The sequence below is a fragment of the Populus euphratica genome, unplaced genomic scaffold (assembly GCF_000495115.2).
Source record: "Populus euphratica unplaced genomic scaffold, PopEup_1.0 scaffold1068.1, whole genome shotgun sequence".
Taxonomy (NCBI): domain Eukaryota; kingdom Viridiplantae; phylum Streptophyta; class Magnoliopsida; order Malpighiales; family Salicaceae; genus Populus; species Populus euphratica.
In genome coordinates this window covers 31,075-52,225 of record NW_011500942.1, presented here as the reverse complement: position 1 = coordinate 52,225, position 21,151 = coordinate 31,075, and the positions used below count along the sequence as shown (strand labels likewise).

General features: G+C 34.1%; 1 protein-coding gene across 1 annotated transcript; it reads right to left on the bottom strand.

The window, feature by feature from the left end:
• Positions 1-8,267: 8,267 nt before the first annotated feature.
• LOC105116869 (uncharacterized) lies at positions 8,268-9,118 on the bottom strand. Its single transcript, XM_011014367.1, has 3 exons — positions 9,080-9,118; positions 8,504-9,011; positions 8,268-8,469 (listed from the first exon to the last, which is right to left on the bottom strand). Exons 1-2 carry the CDS (start codon positions 9,116-9,118, stop codon positions 8,544-8,546), a joined length of 507 nt encoding a protein of 168 aa, XP_011012669.1. The 3' UTR covers positions 8,268-8,469; positions 8,504-8,543.
• Positions 9,119-21,151: the final 12,033 nt, after the last annotated feature.

Genomic DNA, 21,151 nt, shown 5'->3' with positions numbered 1-21,151 from the left:
GGAGAGACTAGGCCGTATGCATGAAAACAAAACATTTTTATTTTTATATTTTTTTTACTTAATGAAAACCGGGTATTTTAATACCGAATTTGTATCTTTACAGTATAAAAATACAAATCGATATTGATCAAAATACAGTAAAAAAATTATAAAAAATCACAGATTCTTTGAAGAAAATTTTCTGGATGGGCCAGACCCGGCCCAAAAGGAAACTGGGTCGAAATCAGCCCAACATAAAATAGGCTCCCTTTCAACAGGGCTAGACTCAGCCCAGTCGCATGGGCTGGGCTGATGTTCCAGCCCGCAACAAACAATAACTGGGTACTGTGCATGAGCATAGTACCCGGTTAATTAATTAGCCCGGTACTATACACCTACACATGTGCATAGTACCCGGTTAATTAATTAACCGGGTTATTGTGCATGTGCACAATAACTAGTGAATTAATTAGTAGTTACTATGTACTTGCATAGTAACTGCTAATTATCTTCTTGTTTGCAGAACGTGCATAATGCACGTTCTGCATGCAAGAAGACGACCCTTAAAAAGTGATGAGGGGGAGGGAGTTACCTAGGATGATGAGCTGACGGTGGTGCTAGTGGCCAGTTTGGTAGTGGTGTTGCCGTGGTGGCTCTTCCTCCTCCCTACTACGTTTCGCGTGACTTTTTCCTCTGTTTTCTTTGTTCCTTCTGTCAACAATATTGTTCTTCCTTCTCTACAGCACCCCCCTCTCTTCTCTACATTTGAAAGCCTCCCTTCATTCAAAAAACTTCCTTTTTCTTTCGTTCAAAACTCTCCCTATCCTTTCCTTCCTTTCTCTCTATTCTCTCTTTCGTTCAAAAACTTTCCTTCTCGGTTTCTCTCCAAAACTTCCTCCTTTTCCTTTCCTCTCTATGTTCTCTCTTTCAACTTCTCTCGTTCATACTTCTCTCCCTCGTTCAATTTTCCAAAAGCTTTTCCTCCTCTCACTCTCTTTCATTCAAAAACTGCCCCTCTAGTCCTCCTGAAAAGCCTCCTCTTTCTGCTGGTGTAGGGCACAGTATTTATAGGGCAAAGAGAAGCGGGACTCTTTCACTGTTGTACATGGGGAGCAGGGCATGCGGTGGTTGGTCGGCCAGTGGGAGCGGCTGCCAAGGCGTCGCTCCCTCGATTTCTCCTCATGAGAGTGCATAAGGGGTCGGGTTTTTTGGTCGACTTCCTCGGTTACTTATCATAAGAGTGCATGAGGGTACATGCAGGAAGAGGAATAATGTTAAAACGACACTGTTCAGTTTTTTTAATTAATTAATTAATTAATAATAATTTTTTATTTTATTTATAGGTACCCAAAAATGGGTTACAACATATTCAAAGGATTTTTTTTGAACCAAGAATTGAATCAAAAAGTGTTAAAATGAGGGATTGAATTGAAGAAGGATATTGAAAGCTGGAGAGGGCAGCTATATCATTATAAATGACAGGATTTTTTACCACATCGAATAAGAAAAATAGAACTTTGTAGCTGCACCCTCTATCTGATTTCTTTCCTTTTGTTCTCTACAAATTCCTATTGTTTCCCTTTCTCATCACACCTGATTTTTGAAGCTGAAAACCACGTTTTTGTTGCCTCATTTCAAAGGAAGTAGCTGACCCTATGGAAGGAAAGAAAAGAGCCACATTATCCTCTAAAACTAGAAAAAAATCAGACGTAAACACAAAATCAAAATTAGAATATTGCAGCTTTTTTTGTGTTTTTTTTACTACAAATCAGTAGGGATTTGCATCCTAAAATTAATGCATTGAATCCTTTTAATCTAGCTTTATGTTTTATTGAAAGTAAATTCAAAACCTAGGTTTTTAGTTTTTTGATAGTTGTATGCGGCTGGTAACTAATGATTTAGAGTCTATATTTTTAGCGTTCTTTTTTTTTTGGGGGGTCTTGACAGTTTCATACAACTTTTGAGCATGGTTTTGACAAGTGAATTTATAAAGGCCTGAAATCAAGTTCGATTTTAATTCCTTTAATTTTGATCATGGATTTCTTCTATAGATATGAGCTCCAAATCCAAATTCCGCACCTTCCTAATTTTTATTCCTTTAATTTTGATCTCAATTTCTCATTTACCATCTCTAAGATTGGTTAGAAAAAGTCTAACTAATTCACAATATCAACATGGAAGAGTGAATACACCAGAAAGATGAAATCTTATAGGCTAGAAAACGATTGGCGTCTCAACATATATAACTATACATTTTTTTCATAATTTTTTTTTGGTTTCAAGGAAACTCCACTACTTGAAAAGCATATTTAATGGACCTAGTTGAGCAAGTAAAACTCTGGTTGTCTCGAGTTCTTACTAGAGATGTACGTCCCAACTCAAACTTAAGATCTAGTATGCACATCTTGAGCCCTTTATAATCACGTTACGTTTCTTGGAAACATCTTTTTCATAATAAAAAAAGGTAATAACATGATGACTTTACTGGAGATTGGAAAATTAAGTTCATGTTTTTGCTGTTTATAAGAATTTATTATGCATCTTTTAATATCATAGATTGTATGTTTGATTTTTCTCTTTATTTTTTTTTTACCATGTCTTGGTTTTGTACAAAAGGTTGTCCCTTGCACAAACAAACACTCTACACAAAATAAAATTTTAAGTGCAGATACTATTGGTGTAGTTTATAAATAAATAAATAAAATATTTATCTTATATTAAAAAAAAAATTGGATGTTTATAAATATAGGTTTTTATTATATGATAAACTAGAGAAAAGTCATGATAAAAAAGTTTTTTTAATGTACTTCTTAATACTATTACATGAACATTTATAATATTAAAAAATATCACTTGATATCTTCAATGTTTTCAGTCTAATAAAATTTGTTACCATATAAAAAACTAAATACAATAAAAAAATATTTTTTTTCTTTTTTTTGTCTAATTTTCTTATTTGTTTTAGAGATTTAAAAAAATTAATTATATCTTAAAAATATTGTCTTTATATAAAATAAATAAAAATAGTATTTTTATATTTTTAAATTAATTCTTTATTTATTTCCATCTATTTTTTTTATATCTTAGTATTAGAAAGATGGATGTGACACTTGAAAAACTGCAATCCTGAAGGTCACCCAACCATTTCGTCAACTAACGTGGGAAATAACAACGTCAAAATAACGGATAAGATCACCAGCTGTTATCTTTCGTCGTTTTCCACCTAACTAAGAAGATCCATGCTGCCAAATTTTAAATGCTAAGGTCCAATGCATGCAAATTATACTTATCCATCCACCAACCATGTCAATAAACAAATAGCTATTACTAATGTAAATTGCTTCGTCCAATGAACACCAAACAAACCTTGTATTTCTGTGCTAGAAAAGTGGGTTCAGAATTGTGATAGCAGTGGTTGTTTAATAAAAAATATATTAAAAAAAAATTTTAAAAATTATTTTTTATATTAGTATATTAAAATAATTTTTAAAAAATAAAAAAAATATTTTAAATAAAAAATTAAAATTTAAGGAACCCATATGATTTTACACCCGCTCAAGTATCTCTCCCGCACTGGATTTAGGGTATAAATTTCTCAAAGGTTTCTTGGTGAAGGGGATTCAACTCTCCACGTTTTCTATCATCTATTTCTATATATCTTATAAAAACCTAAAAAGCTTTAATAGTATTAAAAAATGATATCAATTCATAAAGAAACTATAGTGTTTAGGTGATTTTTTTAAGGTTTAAGTTATTCTTTGACACATGTTTCGGGATTTGAAGTCATTTAAACTATTTTTATTTTTATTATTAAAATTATAATTATAATATTATATTAAAGAATAAAAAAAATTATTATTTAACAAATACCCTCTTCTTTCAAACATGATATTGACTTCTCATTGGGTGTCTCAAAAGGAGCTCTCTATGTTTGAAGAAAAATAGTATATCATCACAGCAGCCATCTTTGAAGTGTCTTCTCGATCGCCATCTTTCATAAGGGACTTATCACATTTGCTTGGCAGCATGTTATGGTCCCGAGTGTTTCCGGATGTGCCATATGGATATTTAAGAAAAAAAATTGAGCCTACCATTTTTAAACCACTCTCGAATCTTGAGAATTCTTGTTGTTAATGCCATTAACAGTTTGCTCGGGAGCTATGGTACATGCACTGCTTCTGGATCAGGGGTGCTGGTGACTGACAATGACTAATTAATATCATGACAGAAAAGCCAGTTGTATATACGCTACTTGTGTCCAAGAGTGGGGCTACATCACGACTTTATTCGGTGACTTCTTAGAAAGGGGGTTAAATTCACGGTACATGGTATGTGGCAATGGAACTATGTTGCTCGGGAAAAGTAACTACAGAGGTGATGGACATTAAAGTCAAAAATGATGAGTTCTCGGCAGCCTAGTTTGATTTTTTGGTTGTCTATATTTTCGAAATCTCACTCCATAGACTGCCTTTTCAAAATCAATATATTATTCGAACCGATTGCCAGGACAGGAAATATCAAACCATTGGTATCTGTAGTGTGTGTGTATATATGGGGCATTGCGGTGATTGTTCATCATCCAAAAATACTAGTAATAATTTATTTCATTACCAGTTAAATCTTTATATCGTCTTTATAAGGACGACTGGGACAATAAAAAATCTTTTTAGAGCTTTAATAGCCAACTTATTCTTATTATTTTTTCATGGAGAGTCAAAAATAGGATATGACAGTATCTATAAAATAGAAACCCTATTTTTGTTTCCCTTGTACAATGTCTAATTTGGTATTGAAGATCTAATTATAAGACAGACAACAAAAAAACATTTTATGTTTGGCAATGAAATTTCACAATCAATAAGGAGCTATAGAGGAGATATTACAATATGCTATATTGCGAGCTCAGAATCATGCTATAACCATGAGCACTACACAAGTGCACGAAATTAGACATTGTACAAGGGATAACAAAGTTTCGCCTTATTGAAACACACACACCTACAAACTAAGAAGAAAAAACAAAGGCTAAGGAACACTTGACTAATTACAATGGAAGAGTGCGAGAGAGATCGGGAGAATACTCGTTAACAATTAATCTTACAAAAATTATTCCTAAAAAACATAAAATCTTTTATAATAACATATATATTTATTAAACATACTCAATGGAAGAGTACTTTTTGAGGAAGGAGAGCCAAGAATAATGCGATGAAGGTGGAGGCAACGTTGATGTTAGTAATTACGTTGTGGTGGTGGAGGGTAACGAGGGCTATCATAGGTATGTGGTGGTGGAGGAAGACTAGGATGACGGAAATCATTGACTTTTGGTGGTGGTGGTCTTGGAGGAGGAGGAGGAGATTTTGGACGATAAGGCCGAAATGGGGGTTTTGGTTTTGGATGAATAATAGGATTGTTTTTTGGTGATGGTGGTGGTGGTGGTCGACGTCGTAACGAGGCATTAACCATGCAACTGGTTTGTGATAGTATCATCCCATGAAAAATGATGAATGCCAACAAGTAGGAATAGATTTCCATTGCTATTGTGGCTGCCTGCCTGTGTCGAAACTCAAGATGATAGTGCTTTTTATAGGAAGATGATCAGAGGCATGCAGTTGTTGATGGTAATGAATTTGGACAAAGCTCAAGTCAAGTCTACATGTACTCTGGAGCCTCAAGTTCTCACGCGTTAGAACATTCAAAAGTTGAGACTTCGAAGACTTGCTATTCCTATCTATTTCGTTGAGATTTTTTTGGCAGAAGAACCTAAAAAGAAAGATCGTTTTTCCCTTCCAATGAATTCTAATTTCCCTCTTCTTTTCCGTGATAAATGACAAGGTGTAATCATAAGAGTGATGCCGAGTACATCGATGCAGCTATAGGATGTACGTATATGGGAAATTAATTAGTTTACCAAATGGATATTTCAAATAAGGTAATACAATAGATCAGAAATAGTTAGCTGTAGCCTATGTCCTCTCACTCCACTGCAGTTCGGGTAAATGTTTTTTGAAAAATAAAACAAATGCAAGCGTTGGCAAAGCTTTTTACACCATGAAAACAAGTTATAATTATGAATAGAAAAGATATTATATATGTTTAATAAAATAATTTGAGAATTATATACATCAAGAAATTAATGATAAATCAAATTTAATGCTAACCAAAATCTGAGCCAGTAAATTAAGATTATGATGATGCGCATTAAGATACTAATAATTACATCAATCATAAAGTTCTCTAATTTTTTAATTTAATTTTAATATTTAATTATATAATATTAAAATTATTTCTCCAGAAAAAAGTAATTATTTCAACTCTATTATGACGAACTTACTAGAATAATTCCATATTTTCTTATTAACATTTTAAAAAAATTATAATTAGTATAAAATAAAAACATGGCTTAATTTTTAAAAAATATTTAACATAACAACTTTTTAAAAATACATTGAGATGCTATTAGAGTAGATTGATCTTAATCATCTTGTGAATGAGGTGATGGATTCTACTAGATTTAATATCTTAGTTCTTTTTATAAACTATTTCTATTTAATTATAAAAATAAATACTAACAAAATCAAGCATCAAATATAAAATAGATTTTTATTTTAAATTATAATAACCTTAAAAAACAAACATATAAAAATAAATTATGATATATATTTTCCAACTAATCTAATATTAAATAAGGGTAATATAAAAAAATTAACTAAAAAAATTTAAGAACTAACAACTAAAATAAAAATATATCGAATTTAAAAAGTAAACCTGTCAAACTTAGGTTAATATTTCAAACTAATAAATCAGGTCATGGATTTTATTGTGATTTTTTAAGATTTGTTAATTAAAAATATATTAAAATAATTATTTTCAAGATTATTTTATTTTTTATTTTAGTAAATTTAAAATATTAAAAAATTTAAAATTTAAATAAATAATAATTTAAAAAACACTTTGTGTTACCGAATGGAATGGGTATAGCAAAACTTAAGACTATTTATTGCATGATGAAAGGAATATGAAACGACTAGGGTGACTCGTCAGAGGAAAGAGCAAAAGAAACACAATAAGATTAAAAATCAGTCAATCTAGCAAAATATAAAAATAACCAAAATAACATGTATGAATATAAAAAAGAATATAGTGGAGGAAAAGATCGGTGATGATGATGAAATAAAAATAATGATTAAAATAATTGATGAAATAAAAATAATAATTAAAATAGTTATAGGAGTACTATTTATAAAATATTTTATAAAATTTTATGAGATCTAAATATTTTTGAATTTATAATTGACTGTAAAATATTCTTTAGAAACAAATACATGAAAATCTAGAAAATATTTTCTTGTAAAATATTTTAAGTAAAACAAACTCTTAATTTTTTATTATTAAAATCTAAATAAATACTAAATTGGACATGTATTAACATGGGAAAATGAAGTAAATAGATTACATATTAAATTATTAAATCACGTAAAAAATATGTATACTATCAAGAGTTTTTTTTTCGAATTGTTTTATATATTTTAGGAGAAGGTAAAATGGACAAAATGTTTTTTTAATTTTTAATTTTAATTTACTTATAATATTTTTTACACAAGAGTAATAATTGGCAAATATTTATTATCAATAAGTAGCTTCATATAACCATAATTAATTATATATTTATACTTTTTTTATTATGAAGTTTGTCAATATATATATATATATATATATATATATATATATATATGATATATCTCAGATATAATTCTTTAGCATTTCATGAGTCGTTTTGTATTAAAAAAATCTCAAAAAGTTTTTTTTTCTTTCATTTGCTATCATGCAAGGAGCACAAAAACATTCTTAAATCATGAACATTATGTTGATAAATTATTAATAACCAAATCCTAAAAATATATTTTTAAAAACAAAATCTTGAAAGATGCTCAGTAAACAAACCAAAAATTATAACATATAACTAATTTTTATACGATAAATCAACAAGAAATAAAAATAATACATAATTATTGAAAATCAATAAATAAATTTAAAGCTTCAGCATTATTAATAAGCATAACCAAGAAATAACTTAAATTTGTATGGGCAAGTCCAGTCGTTCCATTCAACAATTTGTTCCCTATTTGCTTACAAAAAAAAAAAAACGAATCTTTTACTTATTTTTGTGTTCATAAGGTTTTTTAAAGGAAAAAAAACAAGGTTAAATGTGAGCTTGCGAAGCCACCAACGACTTAAGACTTTTGAGGATAGAGTGGCGTTAAGTGATTGGCCTTATGCTTGTAGCATTAGCTCACAACCAAACATAGGATCTTGGTCAAAATTAATTTGTATTTGGATCAAAGACATCTGAAAATGGAATCCGACTTGAAAATGCCAAGATTTTCCTAGTATATTATATTGCAACAAGAGCACGAGCTATCCACATGCATATTCCTCTCATACATGGTTAAATCTTGAAACGTGCTTTTCTAAAAGAGCCAAAAACAGAACAAAATCTAAAGGAGCCAAAAACAGAAAAACAAAAAAGCTAAAAACAACAAAAACAAATCACTGGTTATATGTCAAGAAAAAACCTTAGCAGAAGCTCCAGGAATCTGTTTCAGATCTTCACGAGTTTGGCCGCGGCTACTGCTTTCCTCACACTTAATGGGATTGAGTTGCTCTGTTTTACTTGGAACTGAGGCCTCCTCACCAGAACCTCCAAATGAGCAGCTCTCTAGCATTTTATCTTCTTCCAATGATTTGCTGTCTGGTCGACCACTGCTTGTGGAGTTGGAATAGCTATTTGTTGTGGTATTAGATACAAGGTTTTGATCTTTCTTGTTGAACTGTGTAGCTGCTGCTCGTGCACCTGCAATGGCTGCACTGAGACCTTCAGATTTCTCCACAACAGATGCTTTATTGTCAGAGAATCCCACAGAAATAGAACCCGGTTTCAAGGAAAAGGGATCTTGAGGATTTGGGAGAGGGAATTTTACTGGCATTGGACCTTTAACAGGGACAAGACCTCTAATTGCAGCCTCATGGATCTGTGAGACACGAATATGTTAATCCCAAGCATAGGTCAAGACATTTAACTTTGATGTACTGCATATACCTTCCTTTCCAAGTTATAAACGCCTTGATACCCTCGCATCTCAAATAAATTTTGAACCAGAAACCGGACCAAACCAAACCGGACCCAATAAACAATTTAAAAAAATTATACTATAAATAGTTAACCTAACCTAACCGGCTAACCCTAACATAACAATAAATAACCCGCCTCTCTGCGCGTCTCACAGAAGCTGCCTCCTTAGTCCTTTCAATAGAAATTCCTCTCTCAATTAATCTCCAATCTTCCTTTTCAGATACTGAAATATCTAGTTTGGAATTGCTATCAAGATATGAGAGTGAAGACTCAAAAACTGAAGTTTACAGCATTGTTAGCGTCCATAAGAAGAGATCAAATTCTCTTTTTGCTGGAGATATTTTGGATCAGAGAGTCGGTTGGCCCCTACTTCAAAAAGTGAATTCAGCTATTCCACCGTACTATGTCCAGCAACTATATGTCTTACAGTGGGCAAAGACTTTACCGGATTGCTCCTCTCCATAAAATCCTTAAATTTCAAATTTTGAAGAAAGTTGTGAATGGAAGCCAATTTTTTTTAAAAAAAAAGCAAAAAAAAAAATTCATATATAATGGAATTAGATTTCTTGTTTTTTTATCAAAAAAACCAGATTTAACCGAACTGGATTTGTTCGGTTCGAACCAATTCGGTTAATATTTTATAAAATTATTATAATTCAATTTGATTTGTTTTTTAAATCTAAATCAAACCAAATCGAACCGTGAGCACTCATATTTCTAACAATCTCTCAAGACATAGTTACAGGAAATGATCGACCAGCCTAAAAAGGTTCAAGAAAACACTCTTCATATCATCCAAGGATTTAAAATCCAAGGACTTAAAGACGAGGCTACAACATTGCTTAAAAACCAAGAACACTATCATAAGCATACACCGGAGAAACTTAAAGGTATGATTAAATCAGTTTGTAAAACTTTTGTTGGTTATGATTACGTAGAATAAGCTATGGATCCGTTTGAAAATGACTTAGATAAATGGTATGATGCTAAAGCAAAAGCTAAGGTCCAAAAGGATCAAGCAATCAAGAAACCCGGTCAGAAACATACCGCGGTCACTGCTTATAAAGCAGATGAGGTTTATAGAGATACAAATCTCTATGAATATTTAGCTAAAGACATGTATGGAATGGCATACCAGTCCACCAATAAATTCTGCACCTATAAAAGTATAGAAGGAATCATTGCTAGAATCATTGATAGTAATGTAACCACAGCTCAAGATAGAATCTTGATAGCTCAAAATAATTTCATTATTTTTGCCGTAGGAGAGATTTATGCAATAGTCAAAGCATTAGAAGTGTCAGAAGCCAAAAAATTAGCACCTTCTGCCCCTCCTACGCCGCAGCAAAAAGAATCGTTGTTTAATATAACCAACGAGCCCAAAGGTAAAGAAGTTAATTATGATGCCCCAGAGGCCCATAATGAAAAAGAAAGATGGCAACATGTAGAATCACAGATTCTAGCCCAAAGGACACATCTATAATATAGATCGAAACATCGAATATATTAAAGAAAGACTTGATAAACTCAACATGAGTGATGCAGGTAAAGTAGAAGATACACTCAAAGAAGTTATAGGTGGTCCACAAACCATACCAGGAGTAAAGGAAAGCACAGCTTTAGCCCTTTACAAACCACATTTAGGCAACACATATACACAGTATAGTCAGAGTCAAGTCAACAAAATTTTTGATAAAAAAGGGAAATGTCCGAGAAAACAAGATGGACCTATTAGCCAAAAAGGCCACATAAAAAATGTTAGATTATCTAATTGGCTCTACAAATAGTAAAGATTCTAACAAGATAACAGCCAATAACGCTAAAGAAATCTTCACAAGAAACGAACCACAGCATACTTTTCAAGCAGGTGTTAGATTTCTTCCACCTCCACCAATAATGTATCCATATGACTTAGACTCAGAGGCCCGGAAGATATACACAACAGTGCAAAGAAGGTTAGAAACCTTCCACAACATCAAAGAGGTTACAGGTATTATCCAAAATGAGGAGAAGTTAAAGAAGATTGACAAATGTCAACAACAACATATGACCCTGTGTCAACTCAAAACGCAGAGCGTTTCAAAAGTCTCTTCAACATGCCAAAGGTAAGTTTGCTTGGACAAACTATATCCGAGCAAGGAACAGGTTCACAGAACCAAAGTAAGGTACGAAAACCAAGAAATCTATTACAAAAACTATTTTCTACAGGTCATATGGTCCAAGACATAGCCATGGATCAAATAGTAGATGTCAACACAGACTGGGAAACATCCAAACAAGGTATGTTAACCCTTGTTCCTCCCAAAACCCTATATGCAAAAGACGCTTTCTTAAATACGACCTCGTTTTTAAGTAAGCAAAGAGAATTTACTCTAGCATGTCCAGATGGAAAAGTTCAAACTTTTGACCTTATCCATCCTGAAACTATTAGGAAAATCCTAGATAGAAAAGAAGTGTTTACACACTTAGGACTAATAGCAGTCGGTCTAAAAGGACTTACATGAAAAGGTCACGGAGCACATGCTCTTATAGTCACCCATGATTCAAGATGGACAGACGACCTTAAACTGACAATAATGACCCTCATAGAAGTCGATATGACAAACAATCGAGGACTATTTTATGTAGCCCCCGATATGATAATTCCCACAGCGGAATTAGGAAAAACCACAATCTTCATAATGTCTCAAGGTTATGGAAATTTTGAAGGTACTAATTTAGTAGCCTGTATAAATGTTCTAGGAAAATGCACCCATAACACTTCTATCAACTATAAAGTTCAGATAGATGACCTTATCGAAGCCATAACATTGAAAGGTGTTACGTTTATAAAACCCTATCAAAAAGATTCTAGAGAATCAGAAGGATTACCTTGGGATTTAGCAAAGCTGATAGTAACCGAAAATACAGTAAGGTTACCAGCTCAGGTAAACTATTTCAATACCTCCTTTGATGACGATAACCTACAGGTTAGATTCTCTGGATATAAGAACATAGCCTTGCCCCCAACTGATGATGACAACATCTCAGAATTCTCTCAAGATGAACAACATCAATAATATAAAGTTAAAGCAAAGCTGCTTTAAAGATACAATTGGAGGATATACTCATTTCCAATCCTATCTAATGTCAATTAGGATACCGAGAAACGGAACTCCCTTCACTATAAGTGACAGTATAGCAGAAAAATACTTTGATGATGAGCAAGTTGCTAACATCATAATAGAAGAACATCTTCGAGTTGAACAAGCTCAGATAGAATATTATAAGCAAAAAGCTCAATACCTAATAAGAGTATACAATAAGTTTGTAGAAGACACAAAGACTAGCTTTGATCTTTCTGACCATAAGGTAGATGATTCTATAAGAATCGCCAAGATAGAAAAAATTTCGATAGAAACTCAACATTAGGTAGGAACAATAGAGAAAACTCTTCAGAAGCCAATGGTGCCAGAACTACCAAAAGCAAGAGTTAAAATAAAACATCCTGAACAAGAGCCCCCTTCTACAGAAGAAAAGGTTACAGGATGGTTACAAGACTACCAAAAGCAAAAGAAAAGGTTACAGGATGGTTACAAGACTGCTTTTTAATGGATAAACAGATACCCACTAGATACCCACTAGAGAGATGATAGAAAATCTATCAGTTACTGAATCCAGTAACCATAGTTTTAAACCTCTTTTAGAAAGAGATATGATGGATTCAAAACCTTGGCATTCGCCATTAAACGATCCGTCAAAGCCTTCTACATCAACATATGATTGGGGAAATCCTCCTAGAAGACCGTATACAGAATATGATGATGGAGCCCCAAAATAAAAATGCAAAGGATCTAGAAAGCCCATAGAACAGGCCCATGAAATAGGACCATTAAGATTAGGTCAATATGACCCCCAAAATTGGGATAGTGTCCTAGAAAATTGGAAGAGTCGAGTACTAAATGACTATCTATCCAAAGGATTCAATCATAGTGCTCAAGATATGTATAATTATCTAGAAACTCAGTTATCCGAAACAGCAAAGCTGACATGGGATAATTATAAACAGGAATTTCCCATTAAGTAGCTTTGATAAATCTTGGAGCTTACCCTCACAATTTTGTGAATACTAATAGTAACCTTATGACAGGTAACGACCCAAACATGGGAGGTAGATTTATAAAATCTACGTCTGTAAGACAATTAGAGCAATTACCTTTAAATGATTGGTATCATGTCCAATACCTTCTACTAGATTATTATGCCTTAGCAGCCAAAGCTCAAGCATTCTATCACCCTCTTATCAAAGAGAAGATATTTATGAAATTACCAGGTGCTTTAGGTGAAGAAATTCATAAAGCATTCAAGGATTTCATAAAAGGGAAAGAGTCATCTGAAGTAGATGGCGTACCCTATAGGTGTTGGGTTATAATGCAGTACCTCCAAAGGAAGTGTACTGAAATTCAAATACAGAAAACTGTAAAAACTGGACATAAGTGGTGTAGGAATATCTATACACCTCAACAACATGGTACGATAGAATCCTAGCATACACGCAGAAAACAGCAAAAAGCTAGAAAGAAGTCATCTAGACCTCGTATTCCTAAAAGAAAAACTTATAGCCTCAGAAGATCAAATAAACGGAAACCCTTTTTAGATCCTCGAAAGCATGTTAGGAAATATAAACCTGACAGGACTTATAAGTCCAATATTAGATGTTTTACTTGTGGACAAACAGGTCACATGGCAAGAAGCTGCCAAAAGGCTAAACATCAATATTCAATGGAAGCACAGTTCATTGATACTCAATAGTAAGTATAACTGCTCAAGACTTCATTGATCTAGCAGATCAAATTCCCCAAGAAGAATCCTCTCCAGAAAATGAAGAAGATGACTAAATAACGTCACAGGATAACCACTGGTATTTTGCTCAAGCTCCTCAATTTAATTCCATGTTTATGGCCCTCAACAGAGAATAGAGCCCAATGCATGAGTTGTTTGCAAAATATTTGTAAAATACGTGCCGCTAATTTAGAAGAGCCCGCTATCTTCCCTGATGAGACCCAAAGGACAAAAGATGAACCTAGCCCATTAGCTACAGATGTTCACCTTTTAGCCTTAGAGGACAAAGTCCGTAGCCTAATTAACCAATTAGAAATGAAAGTCCGGCTTGACATACTCGAAGCCCAACTAGAGGCCCTTAAACCTAACCCTAATAATAAAAAAGATAAATCCATTAAAATAATATATTATCTTTCTGAATAACCACACCCTCATTCACTCAAATCAGTAATATAATTACTGCATGCAATAAACCTATTTCAGTTCCATTAATTGTAGGACAACTACGGATAAATAAATGGAATTACATTGGTATTGCATTAATAGATACAGGTTGCTCAAAGAGTGAACTATGTAGTACAACAGTCCCGATATATTTACATAGTAAATATGACACACCTATAATTGGTGCACAGGTAGATGGAACTCTCACTACAAGTACACATTACGTTCACAGAGTGACGTATAGAATTCAAAATAATTGCACACAATTAGTTGAATTACAAGCATTTGATATTGCATCGAGAGATTTATCCATGCATAAATTCATTGCTATTATTGGAAGTGATATATTTCATCACAACCGAGCACAGCTCTTAATAGGTAAAGATTACATTACTATCTTTCCTCAGTCAATAACAACTCCTGTTGTTGGTGAAAATGAAAATATTAACCGATTTCGTGAATATTTTCAGCAAAAGCGTGGTGGTGATAAGGCCATCCACAAAAACAAGCCTGCCATAGCAGCTAACACAAATGCAAGGGAAAAATCCCAAGACAATAGTCCATGCACTTGTGTTATTAAAGGTAGTTGCAACAAGCAATTCACACAAATGTGTCTGCCTAGTAAAGAACACTACTTCTTTCATACGGAAGAATACTTCCCGATCCCAGACACTGGTGATCTAATTGCAATAGCAAATTGCGAATACGCAGATATATCACTAGATCAAATAATTCAAGAGCTGCAACAACTTGAGATTATTGGCGATTAGCCTCTTAAATTTTGGGATTAACATAAAACGATTTGCACCATTACTCCTGCAAATCCTGATCTCATAATTACTGCAAAAGCCATACCAGCCTCTAATGAAGAGATAAACTGGTTTGAGATCCAAATAAAAGAATTACTGGATCTAGGAGTAATACAAAGAACTCAGTCACCCCGTAGGAGTGCGGCTTTCTTGGTTAATAATCATGCTGAGCAGGTCACCCCATAGGAGTGCAGCTCTCTTTGTTAATAATCATGCTGAGCAGGTCAGGCAAAAGCCAAGATGGTCATCAACTACAAAAGGTTGAATGATAATACCTTCAATCATGGGTCCCTCATACCCAATAAAGACCAACTACTGAATAGAATTCAGAATGCTAAGTGGTTTTCCAAATTTGATTGCAAATCTGGATATTATCAAATAAAGATGGACCCAGAGTCTGTCAAATGGACTGCATTTATATGTCCACCCATAGGCCATTACGAATGGCTAGTCATGCCTTTTGAATTGAAAAACGCTCCCGCTATATTCCAGGAAGGTATGGATAAGCTTATAAAGCCCCATGGCGAATACGCCGTTGTTTATACGATATTCTTGTGTTTTCCAAGAACAGGGCAGATCATGGAACTCATGTCAAAAGAATACTACAATTATTCAAAGAAAATGGCATCATTCTCTAAAAAAAAGATAGAAATTGTCAAGAGAAATATCTCTTTTCTTGGTGGAGAAATTGGAAACGGCACCATAAAACTCCAACCCCACATAGCCCAAAAAATCCTTGAATTCCCAGACAAACCAGACAGCCAAACAAATACAGTGCAAAAAGCCACGAACAACTTTGCAGATATGCAAGTGGAGATCATAAAGAAAAGTCCGCACTAACGGCACTTTTTTATGAGATGTCAGCCATCAACTCAGCTTAGAAAAGTTCGAGATTTTCTACTAGGAAAAGACGAGATTACAGTACGAACTGACTGTGAAGCCATTGTCAGATTCTACGACAACATGATCACAAATCTCGATCGTGGCAGAACATCAATCAAGAGATGGTTAAAGTTTGCCTTTAATCTACAGACTAAGGTTATCGTTTTCACTTTGAATACTTCGAGGGTAAGGAAAACGGCATAGGCGACACCTTATCTCGCTATATAAGCAAAAACCTCTCACACCACTCTTCACTCACCGCCACAAAACGAAACATTCCTCAAACATGGAGAGAAACACTCACTCACTACCCAGAAAACCTAAAGGTCCCAATAGGGATTACCAATATATAAATATTGTGCATTAGCAGCTATAGACACAGAAAGAAAAATGCAATCCCAACAGGGAATATTTCAGATCAAAAGATCAGCGCCAGAGCGCAATAAACCGGCCATAGCCAGAGGACGAGGAAGAGGAATATCCCCTTATCTCGGCCGTCGCTTCGAGGAAGATCAAGAACAATATGTTTTTGAAGCTTCTGAGAAGACAACAATCGGAACATCCGATTTGTTCATCCTACAAGGTTGGGGACTTGAATATCAAGTACCAGAAGGCAATAGCCCGACAAAAGTCGAAAAGATTATCCTTGATAATCTTTGGTATTCCTTCACACAGAAACATCTGTTACAGCCACTATGGCAGCACTAACAAAATATTTTGTGCAGGAAAAAGAGGAAAAAATGATCTATATGGTCACCTCAGGCAATAAGCCCGGAATTTATTCCTCATGGTCTGAAGTCCTAAAATACAATTATCATCCAGGAGTTCAACCATTGTGTAAAAAGTACACAACCATCGGAGAAGCCAAAGATGCTGCTCACCGACACTTCAAAGGACATTCGTTCTTTATTAGTCCGGCTATCAAAAATCAGTTTGATAACCCTCCTTCACAGGAAGCCAGCTCTAACACAGCATCATGCTCAAATTGCAAGACTTGTAGGTCCCACCTAGCCGAAGTTAGCGGACAACTCGATAACAAAGATGAACAAATTCTGGCGTTGCATGAGCAAATCATGATGCTAGAAGCCCAGATCAACACATTGAAGACGGCTCCTCAGCAGCAACAGCAGGCAGTTAACTATATGCAGCAGCAAAAGCCAATGCTCCAAGCTAAGGAAGAAGTTGTTCGGTCTAAACAGATCGAATTCTCGCTCATCAAAATCGAGCAACAAACTTCAGACATCCTCCACAGAGTTAAGGTCCTTCCCTACATGCAAGATCAAGTCCTAAGACAATATCTCCACAGACGATATGATCTCAGCGACAATGATCTTAAGGAGATGAGAAACCTCATCGACTTACCAGAAGACGACCTTCCTCCCGTTGACAAAGATCAGACGGAGAACAACGAAGCCGAAGGCGAAACGCCAAATCCTATCTACGAAGATGGAAGCTTCACTCTCAACAAGGAAGACTTCGTTCCAGCTACAGCAGGCAAAGCCTCCTCTTCATCAGCACCTAAAAAAGATTGGTATACCCAAGTGCAAGAAGAAGAGCAAGAGATTCTCAAAGAAGTTTGCGACGCTACCAAAATGTAGAGCCTTAACCTTAAGGCTAGAATGTAGAACATTAACTTTAGGACAGCTGTAGATAAAGCTGTCCCCCACTATCTTTTCTTTTGTTAGCTTTTAGAATCCCCTCTAGCCCAAGGAAAGAATAGAAAAGGAGAGAATGACGATGGGGCCCAAAGAAGCACCCGGTTCTTTTCTTTATTCTATCTCTGAATCCTGAAGCTATTGTATCTCACCGCCTCATAGCTAGTATATAAGGAGTCTCTCCCTCATTTGTGAACTCAAGGTATGAGAGTCATATAGAGAGCAATAAAGAGAACATATTCTGAAGCTATAGCGTTCAAAGATCAATAGATTACATGAGTAGTGCCTTCTGATCGGAAGCCTAGTCCAAAGAAGATGAACTTGAAAGCTCGTAAGAGTAGCCGTTCAGGTAGTACCGAGAAGAGGGAACCCGCAGGCGAAGAGAAGCGAGGGAGTGAGGAATCCTTAAGAAGACGAAGCCAACGAAAGCAGAAAGGGTAAACTACGATAATCCATCCTCTGAATGGCAATAGCTAATCTTTATCTCTTTACTCTATATTCATCCTTCCCTCAATAGAGGTTAAATATTTTTAAAACAAGTGTTCAAAGACATCATCGACCAACAGTTTAATGAAATTTCATCAAAAGATGCTAGGATAACACAGCTATCATCTCAGATTTCCGATATGGAAAATAAGATTAATCGTCTGCAAAAGCAGATCCAAGCTCTAGAAGAGCAAGATTTGTTATCAGAGATAACATTATCAATTCACAGTCTGAGCATATAGAAAGGCTCATAAATAGGAATAAAAGTTTGAGCAAAAATCTCCCAGCTTTGTGAATACTGTGATCATCACGGGCATACCCGATCTGAATGCGAAGAATTCATTTGATGTTGTGGAAGGTTTCTAACCTTCTTTGCACTGTTGTGTATATCTTCCGGGCCTCTGAGTCTAAGTCATATGGATACATTATTGGTGGAGGTGGAAGAAATCCAACACCTGCTTGAAAAGTATGCTGTGGCTCGGTTCTTGTGAAGATTTCTTCAGCGTTCTTGGCTGTTATCCTGTTAGAACCTTTACTAATTGTAGAGCCAATTAGATAATCTTAACATTTTTAATCTTTACTAATTGTAGAGCCAATTTAGATAATCTAACATTTTTTATGTGGCCTTTTTGGCTAATTGGTCAATCTAGTCTTCTCCGATATTTCCTTTTTGTATCAAAAATTTTGTTGACTTGACTCGTAGTATACATTATAAAATTTTCCAGTTTTACTAATAGATATATTCTTTTGGTATGGAATTTAGTTTATTGATAATTTTTTTAGCAAAGATATCATCAATATAAACAGTCTGTCAGCTTTGCTTTCGTGAATAATACTTATTATGTCGCTAAATTCATTACTAAAAAACAAAAAAATTACTGCTGATGGTTTTTTATATAGAAATTGTGCATCAAAAAAAATTCTTATCTGAAATATATCGATGAATTTATTTCGTTGATGAATGTGTGAAATAATGATAGATTATTTTTGTCGGTAACTGGGTCAATAATTATGAAAGCTATTGTGAAATGCTGACATATTAAGTTTGTTTGTAAAGTCATCGCTAATATTGATGCTCTGTCAAATGCTTTTATGACATATTAAGTTTGTTTGTAAAGTCATCACTAATATTGATGCTCTGTCAAATGCCGATGAATAAATTTCGTCAATAACATCTTTGGTGAATGTGTTTAAATATTTAAAAAAATTATTTATAATAAATAATATAAAAATTATATAAATTAATAGTAAAAAAATCTTATGCAAATAAATTTTTTATTAAACATCAAAAACAAAAAAAAATTAAAGTTAAATAATATTCATTACAAACTAACTTTGTTTAAAAACAATTAAATTAATTATTAAAATTAAATAATATTCCTTACAAAATATCATGCTGGTGGAGCCGGAAGAGAAGGAGACGGCTGGTTATTATACGGCCAAAAAAAAGAAGTCGTCATTGAATAACTATTCTGTTATGCCATGTTCATGATTATTTGGCAAAGTTGTTCATGATTTGCTTTGAATTTTGTATACTTTGTCGATAGGTGGTTGTATTTTTTTATGAGTTGAGTCGTAGGTTGCTTCAAGGTCATGAACTCCTTAGATTGGGTGTTTGATACTGATTAAGAGCTTCTAACGGTTGAGACACTACAGGCCGCTCACAAGTTCTCAACCATAGTGTTGGAGAGCCCGTAAACTTGATTTTTATCAGGTCCATCGAACAATCCAACTTCAATCGACAAATCTGGATGGGTCAAAGGATTATCCCCATATCTCTTTCTCAACTAGTTATTATAGGTCTCCTGAAAATGAACAAAATAATCATCATATTCAATTCAATAAAAATAATAACTTACAAAATAAAATAGTTGAACAAACATACCACAAAGTATTGAGCACAGTTGTCAACGAATTGTTGTGCTTTTTTTTTACGGTTTTGATTCCGCACAACTTCATCGGGCTCAACTCACATCAAAGAGATGTTGCCTATAATGAAAAAAGATTAATTAACAATAAATTAATTTAATAATATATTTTATTTAAATTAATTTTACTAGCCGCTTCGCATGTGCAGCAAACAAAACGAAGCCGCTAGAGTGCATTGTCCCCAAGCCATGAATTGATCGATTACAGTTGTCAGCGTCGTACTATGAGCATCATGTGAACCCATTAGATGTCTTGTGCTCAAGATAGTGCGGCTATGTATCTTCTAAGATGTATATCGGCTTGAATTCCTTCCAAATCGCCACGCTGTTCTAGCCTTAGAGACCTCTATCTTTCGTGGTTTTTTTGTCCTTTTTTGTGCTTCATACCAAAAATCATGCAACCTGCTTCCATAGCGAGAAATTAGATTTTGAAACATAAATTTTTATCTAAAAAAATTGTGGTTGTATTTTTTTATGAGTTGAGTCGTGGGTTGCTTCAAGATCATGAACTCCTTAGATTGGGTGTTTGATACTGATTAAGAGCTTCTAACGGTTGAGACACTACAGGCCGCTCACAAGTTCTCAACCATAGTGTTGGAGAGCCCGTACACCTGATTTTTATCGGGTTCACCTGATGATTCAACCTCCATCCACAATTCTGGATCAAAATTCGGATGGATCGAAATATTGTCCCCATATCTATGTCTCAATCGACTATTAGAAGTCTCCTGAAAATGAAAAAGGTAATCACCATATTCAATTCATTAAAAATAATAACTTACAAAATAAAATGGTTGAATAAACATACCACAAAGTGTTGAGCACGGTTGTCAACGAACTGTTGCACCCTTTTTTAGCAGTCTTGAATCTTCACGTGCGTCTCAACAAATAGCTCCATTGGGCTCAGCTCACATCCAAGAAACGTAACCTATAATGAAAAAAATTAATTAACAAAAAATTAATTTAACGATATATTTTATTTAAATTAATCTTACTATCTATTTTGCATGGGCA